General features: G+C 32.4%; 2 protein-coding genes and 1 pseudogene across 4 annotated transcripts; all 3 read right to left on the reverse strand.

Annotated features, from left to right (window-relative positions):
* Nucleotides 1–1,979: 1,979 nt before the first annotated feature.
* Nucleotides 1,980–7,436, reverse strand: LOC146932185 (fe(II)/2-oxoglutarate-dependent dioxygenase 4-like). Of its 3 annotated transcripts, none has more exons than XM_085703821.1 (4): nucleotides 6,989–7,436; nucleotides 3,552–3,609; nucleotides 2,720–3,050; nucleotides 1,980–2,330 (listed from the first exon to the last, which is right to left on the reverse strand). In XM_085703821.1, the coding sequence occupies exons 1-4, from the start codon at nucleotides 7,398–7,400 to the stop codon at nucleotides 2,073–2,075; spliced, it is 1,059 nt and encodes a 352-aa protein (XP_085559947.1). In that variant the 5' UTR covers nucleotides 7,401–7,436; the 3' UTR covers nucleotides 1,980–2,072. The 3 variants fall into 3 exon arrangements, with proteins under 3 accessions (XP_085559947.1, XP_085559948.1, XP_085559946.1); XM_085703822.1 differs by having other exon boundaries at nucleotides 3,552–3,589; nucleotides 6,963–7,436; XM_085703820.1 differs by lacking the exon at nucleotides 6,989–7,436 and having other exon boundaries at nucleotides 3,552–4,204.
* On the reverse strand, nucleotides 5,038–6,740 carry LOC146932186 (putative pentatricopeptide repeat-containing protein At2g01510; annotated as a pseudogene).
* A 1,617-nt stretch (nucleotides 7,437–9,053) lies between the features above and the next one.
* On the reverse strand, nucleotides 9,054–12,216 carry LOC146932187 (fe(II)/2-oxoglutarate-dependent dioxygenase 4-like). The gene is made up of 3 exons (XM_085703823.1): nucleotides 11,750–12,216; nucleotides 10,565–10,892; nucleotides 9,054–10,210 (listed from the first exon to the last, which is right to left on the reverse strand). Exons 1-3 carry the CDS (start codon nucleotides 12,214–12,216, stop codon nucleotides 9,953–9,955), a joined length of 1,053 nt encoding a protein of 350 aa, XP_085559949.1. The 3' UTR covers nucleotides 9,054–9,952.
* Between the last annotated feature and the right edge of the window lie 115 nt (nucleotides 12,217–12,331).

Raw genomic sequence — 12,331 nt, forward strand, 5'->3', positions numbered from 1 at the left:
AAAAAAAATGAAAATTGTTGAAACACAAAAAAATAGAAAATTTTGAAAGAACTTTGAATTCGTTGACTGAATGTCAAAGAAGTGGTGTGAGGTATGGTTAAATGGGAACCGATATTTATAGAAAAACAATTCAAGCAAATCACCACTATTAATGTAAAGATGAAAAAATTAAGTATAATTTTTAATTTATTACTTCTTGTGCAAAATAAATATAAATATAAAAATGCGTAAGTAATGACAACATTTTAAGAAAGTATATGAGTAAATTAAAAGTAATTAAGTTGATTTTAATATCCTTCAAAAAAAGTTCATTCTTATCACTTCCTTTGAAAAAAAAAATTATTTTTATCACAATTGTTTTAACTTTTTTTTCGATGAATAATATGTGACTTTTTTTTAAGCACTAAACATTTTTTTTAACAAATTGAAGCACTAAATAATATGAAATTAATTAGCGCCTTTTATGGTTCATGATTCCTTCACCGGGTTGATCTCAGAGATGTTATCAGACAATCTCAGAGCCATTGCAACACTTCCTTTTGTTAATACCAACAACAGTATGTGAAAAAGAAAGAAAATGGCATATAAAATGATCAAATGAAACATGGACTTTTTAAAGGCGGTAACTAATAAATTAATTATTATGTGAAGAAACTAAAAGAATAAACAAAAAATAAAACGTATGTTGCAATTCGATTGGCCGCCAAAGTAAAATGGACACTTGTCATACAACTATTGGATCGGCCAACAAAATAATACGTCAATTATATAAAAAAACGGATGGACCTGTATACGTTAATGTAGCATTTGATTGCAAATTAACTATTAATTAACTATTTCCTTTTATACATTGTACTACTACTACAACCTCATATTAATTAACTATTTCCAATCAAGAATACAGATTCCTTTTATACATGGTACTAAAACCTCTCTCTAAAAAAAATGGTACTACAGCCTCATACTACAAAAAAAAAAAAGGTTACTATTTCCACTCATTTGACCAACTTAATTATGCCTTGAGTGCGGCAATACCATGATGGTGTACAAAATAACGGAAATAAAATAAAAAATAAGTTACTATATTGATCATTTGTTGACCAAATTAATTATGACTTGATTACTGCAATACCATGATGGTGTACAAAAAACGGAAATAAAAATAAAAATATGATAAAAACAAAAAACATTTTTTGGTTACAAAAAAAAACATTAGAGTCCAAAGAGTGTAATTGCTAAAAAATAAAATGACACCACTAATTGCTATTTTTTTCTGATTCAAAATAGTGTATCCGTAGATGATATTTATCTCTTCTTCTCAAAGAAAAATTAGAAAATTATTTCTTTTAAGATAGGTAGGATATTAAAATATGGTTGAAAATTTAGTAGAAAAAGAAACTAATTTATTTGTCAGTTTGGTTTACAACTTATAAACGATTTTTCCTATATACGTACGATATTATTTTCGGAGATTAAAAAAATTCACAAAGATAATACGATAATTAAGTTATTTCCGAGTAATTATAAAAAACATCGGCTAACTAATATGTAAAATTTTAGAGTCAAAATTAGAGTGGAAAAGAAATAAAAACTTTAGTTTGGTCTGATCACATGTAAAGGTGGTTTTTTCTTTTTGTTCTAATCTTTATAATAATTCAGTTTACGGTGATAAAGCAATAAAGTTCGATTTAAACGTACATAATACATATAGTTATATAGTTATTTCATTTTAAATAAATGGAATGAATGTAATATAACCAAAATGTAATTAAGGCAACTTTCTTGATCAAAGGTAAAATGCATTGCAACAATTTATGTGTGAGAAGCATTAAATGCTAGAAGAAACATGAGACGCCACGTGTACTATTGCCCATAGAAGTAAGCTTTTGTATTATATAAAGATTGCATACAAACATAGGCTAATTGATTATTATTTTTATGAGAAATGTTTTTAAATGTTTAAGGTATTGAATGCATAATTTACACAATAAACTTTTCACATTGAATTCTTTAACATACATGCCTTAAGGACACATGTTTGCATGACCATTATTTTGTTAACCTGTCTAGCTCTAGGGTAGCTTATAATGATAAATTTGAAGATTCTCCACATCTAGTTTCTTGATATTGCTGTCTTTTCTGTGAACAAGAAACTTACCCCATTTGTATGGCCTATATTTTGAAGGGTTTTGCTCATTTATAAGCTCTTCAAAAGGCTTGACTTCAGCATCATATCCTGGGAATAAAAAGAAGGGAATAGAAAACCTTTCCTTCTCTGTGCTCACAATCGCTCTGTGCTCCACACTCTCATAGGCATCATTGCTACAAACCTACAACAATAATAAACCCAATTCTCACGTTAAATAGTTTAGGTCTTTAGGACGTCCCCAGAACACTAGGCTCCTATGCAGCCTTATCTCTGCTATTGAAGAAGCTGTTTTCAGGATTGGATTGAAATTTGTGACCTATGTAAATAGATAAGACATGAATTGAGTTTATAAACGGTGACACTTCTCACTTAATATAAAAATTTAATAACCTTCACGTCACAAGGCAACGAACGACCTTAGCGTCATGCTATGGCTCACCCTCTAATTAAGGGGTTATATTAAGCAATTCATTTTTTTTTTTTTCTTTTTGAGGAGAAATTAAGCAAATCATAAAATAGGAAGACAACATTTATTAGATCAAAAGTCCATAAAACTTTAATGTTTGGTACCTGAATGACATCACCAACATTAACAATATAAGCATCTGGTGTGGGTTTCACAAGAACCCACTCTTGATCTGTTTTCCGCTTCACTTCAAGTCCTCCAACCTCATCTTGGGCAAGAATTGTTAAGGCACCAGAATCCTTATGTGGACCAGCACCAAGAGCAAGGTGAGGGTAAGGGCATGGAGGATAATGGTTAAGTCTAAGAAAGCTAGTTTGATTTTTGATGAAGAATTCTTCAAACCTCTTTGCTTCAACTCCTAAGCTAAGAGCTATAAGCTCTAGCAACGTAAAGGCTAGCTTTTCCATCTCTCTAATATACTCTTTAAGAATAACTCTGCAATGCTCATATTCACATCATTATAAACATTTATGAAGCACCAACAACACATATACACACACCAAACCTAACACTAATACTGACACGCAGACACCAATAGCTATTTAAAAAAACCAGTTGTAATTGAATGTTACTGCATATGTAGATTTTTGTTCGTGTTGGTGCAGGTGCGATGCGAGCTACAAAATCATTAACTATGTGCTAGTATAATTATAATAACTGAAATTATTAAGAGTTTGATATCAAAGAATAATTAGTAGAGTTAAATATGTTTTTAGTCCTTATATATATATATATATATATATATCATCATTTTTTGTCCTTTTGAATGGACTAATTATTTAGAGTTTGATATCAAAGAATAATTAGTATAGTTGTTAAATATGTTTTTAGTCCTTATATAGCATCATTTTTTAAGGCACTAAACTCAAAAGTGCATAATTTTGCATGGACTAGAAACATATTTAACATGATTAGTATGGTACAGAGATGAATTACTTGAAGTGTGGAGGGTATTGAGGGGATGGATTAGTCCAGTGAGTGACTTGATCATCGTGTTCATCAGAATTCAGAGGAACCAAGGTAGGGTCATTAGAGAGAAAATCAAACACTTCTTTCCAGTCTCTTACATTCTTGGTGTGCTCTGTATCATGATAACCAGGCAAACCGGTATCATCTGTGATAATCTTCTTCTTCTCCTCCAGGCTCTGTGCGAAGAACATCTTAGAAGCTTCTTCCATTTTGAGCCTTAGAGTGGGAGGGACACCATGATTTGTAACTTGGAAGAAACCCCATTCCTTGCAAGCACTTGATATCTCTTTGACTAAGGCTTGTATGGCAGAGGAGGAGTCTTGAACTGTGTTGTGGATTATTGGGGAGAGGTTGATTACGGGAATGCCTTCAGCTTGAGTGATGGAGAGTTTTGGTCTGTTTTCTGGGTTTTGAATGAAAGCTTGATCCACCTCTTCCATGTTTCCTGCTACCACTAAACTATTCATTCAAACATTAATTGATTACTATGCCGAGTGCTGCTGTGTAACCATATATGTGCTGTGCACCTTATATTTTATATTATCATTATGGAATGAATTGTATATAAACTATGTATGTATTATATTATACTATATCCCATCCAAGAATATTTAATAACTAGATTCAGGCCACGCATTGCACGGGTGTAGTATAATTAAACGAAACTTAAATCTTTTCTATACTTATAAAAATTCAACAGAATAAAGAATAGCCATGGAATTTTTGTCTGGATTGAATAGTACCCTCTAGCGTTATTGTTTTAAAGAACCCAATACAAAGTATTAATATAAAAGCATTGCTTTGCTGTTTTGAAATTGTAGTGTCTTTCACTAAGGTTTGACTCTTATCATTGGAAACTCCAAGATCTGTCATGTATCATCTCATGAGCTTCTCTCCTGCGTAAAATGAATTAATTAAAGGGATGCATAGTTTTAGGAACCAAAACATAGTTTTAAGGTTCATCTTTTTTTAACTAATATTGTTGCTAGTAAAACACCAGCAACTATTTTTCTCTCGGGACATCTAAAACCTATGTATTCAAAGAACTGAAGCACATTCTCATGTGGACCTTGGAATACAATTTGAGCTTCTAAAGTAGGATAATGTCATCATCAAATTTCTTTGTCGTTGGTTGTACAAGAGAAATCCCCATAACTATATCCATAATATAAACCGTTTGTCTCATGAACCTACTATTTGAAAAGTGGTACAATTGTTCAATCATGTCGATATTTTGTCCATAAATAGTGCTTTTTCTAGTACCACCAATTTTACAACTGTGATTTTTCATATACAATTCACAAACAAAAGTTCTACATCGATTGTTTGGTTTGATCCTCTAGAATTGACAAAAATTGAAGTCCAACTGTCACTTACCACAAACAATATTTTAATTGCACTCTCAGTCTAGAAAATTGACACAAACACTACTTTGTATTTTATAGACCTGGTATTCTAATTCTATGATTCCCACTTCTTGGTAATGTAAGGTGACGAGTGCCTCTTCTTATAAACTCTTCTCAATGTGAAATTTGGGTTCTTCCCAATAACTGCAATTTCAGTATGAGTGTATAAATCATTTTTTAACTGAAACTAATTTTGCAAAACCTAACCCATTCAATAAGTTTGAAAAACTCACCTTTTAGGAAACTGTGTGCTTCACTGAAAATATTTAAGTGGCCACATCTGAAAGAAAGATAAGATCATAAAAAGCAGGTTGCATTAGAAACACTATCTGTCATTGCTGCTATAGAGATAATTGAACGGTACGATAGAGTTAATGGTTGCGGTTATATGCTCTACAGTTTTGTAAATAACATCAGAATAAGGATGTGTTTTATCTTCTACAGAGAACAGATGAACATTGCTGTTCAACTCTATCCAGCTGAACCCTTGATCTTTTCTCAATTCCAAACTCTGTAACCTTTTCCTGATTTTTGTTTTCTTCCGCCATCTACCCCGTAGGGCATACATATTAGACAGAATAACAAAAGCAGATACTAAACAACTTCTTAGCAGCTCTCTCTCCCACTTCCACGTTGTTCCAGAAACACGAGGCATTAAGCAAAGCTCCCCAAATTACACCATCTGCTTTGATAGGCATTTGTATGATTAACTCTTCCGCTTCTTTCACACGGCCTGACCGACCAAGAAGATCCACCACGCATGTGTAATGCTCTATTGTTGGGGTTACTCTGTAGGTCATCTGCATTGAGTGAAAAAATTCCAAACCTTCATCAACTAGACCGGCATGGCTACAGGCGGAAAGAACAGCTACAAAGGTAGCAGCATTTGGAACAATGCCTTGATCTAACATTGAGCGGAAGCGTGAAATCGCCTCAGATCCACATCCATAGTATGCATAACCATTTATAAGAGCCGTCCATGCTGCTACATTAGGTGAAAAGATGCTGGTGAATGACCTTTGAGCATCGGCCAAGTGACCACATTTGGAATAGAAATCCACAAGAGCAGTTCCAACGTAAACATTTTCCTGGTATGGCGTTTTGGCTAAGTGTGCATGAAGCAATTGTCCTTGTTGAAAAGAACAGAGGTACGCACAAGCACGAAATAGGACAGAGAATGTTGATCTGCTATACTCAACTGAAAATCTGCGCATAGTCACATATAATTTCAATGCCTCACTGTGCTGACCATTATGAATGTAACCCGACATCATTAAATTCCACGTTACACAATTTCTTTCACCCTTCAAAAAGCTTCACAGCTTCATCAAGTTCACCGTTCTTGGAATACACAGTAATCATAGTATTTAAGGAGGTTAAATGTTTGAGACCCATTTTCTCGAACAATTTTTCCGATTTTTTAAACTGTCCACTCATCGCATAACCTTTAATCATCAAATCAAATTATTAGAGATGAGAGTTTTATCTCTCAATCCATAAAAGATCTTCTCAGCTTCTTTGACCCTCCCCATTGAAACACGGCCGCCAATCAGCGAGTCAGCAACGTTCGAACAAGCTTCCCCTACCAATCTCAGTCGTTCATTTCTTTCAAAAACAAGGGTTCTAAATAAAAATTATCAACACACCTAGACATTAAGTTGGACACTTTTTAGGTACATCTATAGAGTTAAAATTTGAGAAACAGTGATGATCAATGGATGGTTAAAAACATTAAATATGATTACATCATTTTTAAAATTTTTTGATTGAAGATAAATAAATAAATAAATAAAGTTGAAAGACTACCATATAAATAATCTTCATATTTTATTTAATATAATGAATCAATGTATATAGTGTCATGTATTTTTTGACATTAGAGGTTGTGTCTGTGCCTTGTTGGAGTAACTATCATATAGATTGAAGATGATCATAACTATCTGAAATGTGAAGGGTATTGAGGGGATGGAATTGGCAATTGAATAACTCGATCATCATTTTCATCAGAATTCAGAGGAACCAAAGTGGGATCGTTTGCGAGAAAATCAAACACTTCTTTCCAGTCTCTTACATTATTGGTATGCTCTGTATCATAATAACCAGTTGGATTGATCTCATCTCTAGCAACCTTCTTCTTCTCCTCCAAACTCTGAGCAAAGAACAATCTAGCAGCTTCCTCCAGTCTCTGCCTGAGATTCAAAGGGACTCCATGGTTTGTGACTTGAAAGAAACCCCACTCTTTGCATGCACTTCCAATTTCCTTCACTAAGCTTTCAATGGCAGATTGATCTTGAACTTCATGGTGGAGTATTGGTGAGATGTCAATTACGGGAATTCCTTTGGCTTCAATGATGGACAGTTTTGGTCTGTGCTCTAGCTCTTGAACGAAAGCAGGATCAACTTCTCCCATGTTGATGTTGCTCTGTTTGGTTTCTTGCGTTTCTCTTGTTTAGAGTGACAAAAAAATAACATATGGAGGAAAATTTGTAAGAGCAAAACCAGAATTATCGGCTTATATACATTGAATCTAGACTAGTTTTAGAGCATACATGTAACTTTTCTCTCGTGCTTATTGTGAAAAATATGAACAAAAATTAATATTAATTTTATTACTTCCTATAAAAGAATGCTCCCTCCCGTAGAAATTTGGTTCAATAAAAGTTAATGTATTGGATTAAAAAATTGGATTAAATACATAAAATTTTGTGTACTTCTTAATTGTCTCTTATAAATAAGATCAGAGCGAGTATTAACTTAGCATTGAGTAGTAATCTCACTTAATGCAATCATATCTCATATATATCGTAGTTAATTTGCATTAGTTATATGTCCCTAACAAGTGTATAGTATATGGTTTATAATATATATCTCATATATCACTTATTTAATGAACCTAAAAATATATTTTCGTTTATAATTGTGATAAGAGAGTATATTATTTAGAAACTTTGAATACAAAATATTGATAACGTGTTTTCAATATATTTGGCCAATGTTAAAAATGAGAGACATAATCTCCGTGAGTTTAGCTTAGTTGGTAGGAGATATTGCATATTATATGCAGGGATTATGATTCAAATTCTGAACACCCCACTTCTCCTCATTTAAAATGTATGAGCTCTAACCACTAGGTTACTTGACCAAAAAAAATGAGATGCATTTGTTTGTTATTATTCAATAAATATGAAAAATGAATTTTTTTTGTCAAATAGTCTAGTGGCTAGAATTCACCTTTAAAATGAATAAGTGGGGTGTCAATGGTTTAAACTCTGGCACCTGTATATTAGAATGTATTGTTTCTATCAATTTTTTTTTTTTGAAAGAATTTATTGTTTCTATCAATTGAGTAATGCTAATAAGGACAATGAATCTTTATTTATAATTGAGATCAACGGGAATATTTAAGTACTCTCATATCACTTGGTTCCTACATATACAAGTCTCCGTATCAAATTTCACATATATTAAAAAATGTTGATATGTTCATTTGATCCAAGATGGAACAATTTTTGCTCGGTTTTTATTTATCTCGTGATCGAACTTCATATTATTATGGATCTTTTCCCCCTATAAACCCGAGGGTTAACACCCAAAAAAACAAGTTTAATATTGAGGGACTTTTTTTCCTTCCAATAAATACTTTTTCTTTTTATTAGGGATATGGGTACGTATAAATACGGATGGAGGAAGTATATTAATTTTGTATATTTTTTAGAGTTTAATTAGTATAATACGTCAGTGTACAATTATTTTACATATGTTTTGTCACTTCAATTAATTTATATGACAACTTATGTTTTTTGTATTCATTAATTGACGTGATAACTCATCATTTGATGTATGTGTAAAACAATTTTACACTAACAACGTATACTAATTAAATTCATTTTTAATATAGAGTTGTACCAAACAAAAACACATAGCATAAAATAAGTAAACAAATAATTAAATTCTCTCTCTTTTCCATTTTTCAAACTCTAACGTCACAACTTTTATTCTTCTTCATCTACTAAGGATGGGTGCCTTAGGGTCAATTTTGATCTCCAATCACCCCTCCGAATTGTTTTTCTTTCCCTTTTAGTTAAATAAGTGATTTTTCGCATATTTTGAGTTTTATTTTGTTGGTTTTGTGATTTCGTCGTCTAGCTTGACTTTGTTTATTTTGATTTCTCGTCTTTGTGTTGTGTGTTTTGATTTCCTGTATTTAGTGCGGTGTTTTTTATTCAGGTTGAAAGATTAGTTTTGAGCAAGTGCATATTCAATTGATGACTTTTGCGTCATCGACATTGCGCATCCGGAAACATGAGTATTTTACTCATATTTATAGGCATGTGTACTTTGTCGCTTTATGTTATTAACATGAATGTTGTGAGTTTGTTCGCAAATTCATCTTTTTTATTTTTAACGATTTTGAATTTGTATTGTATCGATAAACTTTATCGATTTAAATAAACAAATATATTGTGAGAAAAAGATAGTATTTTACAAAAATAAATCAGGATACATTAGTCATCTATCAATTTTTTATGTAAACTTTTTTTTACATCGTTGAACCATCACCGCTTATCTGGCACTTCATATGTCATGTGGTTGACCTTAAAATGAATGTAAGACATAATGAGGTTCCTAACAAAAATATAAGCGTTGGAATACTTTTTTCTTTTGTCGTAAATTGTAAATGTTGAAATACTTTATAAACAACAAGAATTTCACCAAAAGATACAAGCAACCAGAAATGTTAAACACTAAATTTAAAGACCAGTATCAAATCAATTCTTGAGATCAAAACATAACGAACGGTATTAACTTTATTGTCTTTTATTCTGAGATAAAATGAATACATAATGCACCAAGTAATTTTAATAGCAAATATGATTGTAGCCACTCGCTCATTTCAGAAACACTGATCAATCTTTGGTTGTGTACATGAGCTGAGTGATACATTTATTAAACTATATTTCTCTAAGGTAGCTTATAATGATAAATTTGAAGATTCTCCTCATCTTGTTTCTTGAAGTTACTGTTTGTTCTATGGACATAAAATTTACCCCATTTATAAGGCTTATATTTTGAAGGGTTTTGCTCGTTAATAAGCTCCTCCAAAGGCTTGATTTCAATATCATATCCTGGGTTGAAGAAGAATGGAATAGAAAATCTTTCTTTATCCTTGTTCACCAATGCTCTGTGCTCCACACTCTCATAAGCATCATTACTCCAAACCTGTAACAATAAACTCAAGTCTCTAGTTAAATCATTTCGGACATCCCAATGCACTAAAACTTCTATGAAGTCTTGTCTTTGTGAGTGGAGAAACTATTTTCAGGATTTAAATCCGCAAAGTCAAGTGGAGAACAATTTTTAACATTTAAATATGACCTTTGAATCATAAGGCAACGGCCTTAGCGTTGCGCTATGGGTATGTAAGTTTTGTGTACCTCTTGATAATGTAATTCATTCTCAATTATATTTTTCTTTTATCAATATAACTTCTATCAAGAATGGTAATACTAATTATAGTTAAGCGATCCATAAAAGCTATAAAACAAACACTGTGTAAAATTATGCCAAAAATACCTGGATTATATCACCAACGTTGATAATGTACGCATCTCGGGTAGGTTTTACAAGAACCCATTGTTGATCTATTTTACGCTTCACTTCAAGACCTTCAACCTCATCTAGGGTAAGAATTGTCAAGGCACCAGCATCCTTGTGTCTTCCAAGGCCGAGAGCTAGTTGAGGGTAAGGGCATGGAGGATAGTAGTTGAATCTTATAAAGCTAGTTTGATCCTTGTAGAATTCTTCAAACCTCTTTGCTTCAAGTCCTAAGCTTAAAGCTATAAGCTCCAGCAACTTACGGGCCAGCTTTTCCATCTCTTCAATATACTCTTCAATTATAACTCTGCTCGCGTTGACATCAATTTTAAAAACAACCCACCAGTTTAAAAGTCAATCTACCTTCGAATACTCATTCATTTGCAATGGTAAATTATATTTTGATACACAAATTGGACCAAAAAAATCGACAATAATTTATATGGTTAACGCAACTCAAATATATATACTTAATTTATGTTTGATGAATTAAACGTCCAAATTATTATAAAAAATTGTTGTCCGATTTTAGTCAAAATAACGCAACTCAATGTTTCAGCCATATCACACTCAATCCAACATGAGACTTACAAGTATAAATGAAAATTAGTATAGAACTCTAAAGCATGAACAGCTTTAAGCATGAACATCTTTGAGCAGGTATCCTAAAAAATAAAAAATTATTTGTTTCGATACATCTTAGATACTCTTCACTCTTCAGACATTTCTAGGAGGTTAAAGATGTGAGAAGCAGTGACGATCAATGATGACGAGTAAAGACGTTAAATTTGATTGCATCATTTTAATTTTTTGGTAGAAGATAGAACAACTTAAATGCACATAACGTTGATATTTTAAGAGTGTTATACTCCCTCCGTTTCAAAATACATGTCCAAGTCAACCACTTCACATATGCCAATGCACAATTTTGACCGTTAATATCTTTAATTATCTATAGTAAAAAATTATAAAAGTTTAATATTTTGAAAATATTTGTCGAGACAAATCAAACAACATCTTACATGCTAATATTTGTATTTATACATTAGTTAAAAAGTATGGTCAAAGTAAGTCAAGTGAATAGTGCACATTGCAAAAATTGGACATGTATTTTGAAACGGAGGGAGTATTATATTATAGATAGATTGAAGATGAAACAACTACCTGAAGTTTGAAGGGTATTGAGGTGTTGGATTACACCATTGAATAACTCGATCATCATTTTCATCAGGAGTGAGAGGAAAGAAAGGGTCATTGGTGTAAAAATCAAACACTTCTTTCCAGTCCCTAACATTCTTGGTGAGTTCAGTGTCATAATAACCAGTTGGAATGATCTCATCTCTAGCAACCTTCTTCGTCTCCTCCAAACTCTGAGCAAAGAACAGTCTAGCTGCTTCATCAAGTCTCTGCCTGAGACTCAAAGGGACACCATGGTTTGTGATTTTAAAGAATCCCCACTCCTTGCATGCACTTCCAATTTCCTTCACCAAGTTTTCAATATCAGATGGATTTGGAACTGCATGGTGGAGTATTGGAGAGAGATCAATTTCTGGAATTCCTTTGGCTTCTATGAGGGAGAGTTTTGGTCTGTGTTCTAGCTCTTGAACGAAAGCTGGGTCTACCTCTCCCATGGTGATGGTTTTTCTGTTTGTTAGAGTTGATAAATCAGTAATGGTGAAGATGGTTTCTTGTGTTTTCTCTTATATAGATAGAATATGTAGCCATTGTAAAAGAAAGAAAGTCGAA

Source organism: Medicago sativa, chromosome 4, assembly GCF_051527215.1.
Source record: "Medicago sativa cultivar Bolivia chromosome 4, Bolivia_mono, whole genome shotgun sequence".
Classification (NCBI taxonomy): domain Eukaryota; kingdom Viridiplantae; phylum Streptophyta; class Magnoliopsida; order Fabales; family Fabaceae; genus Medicago; species Medicago sativa.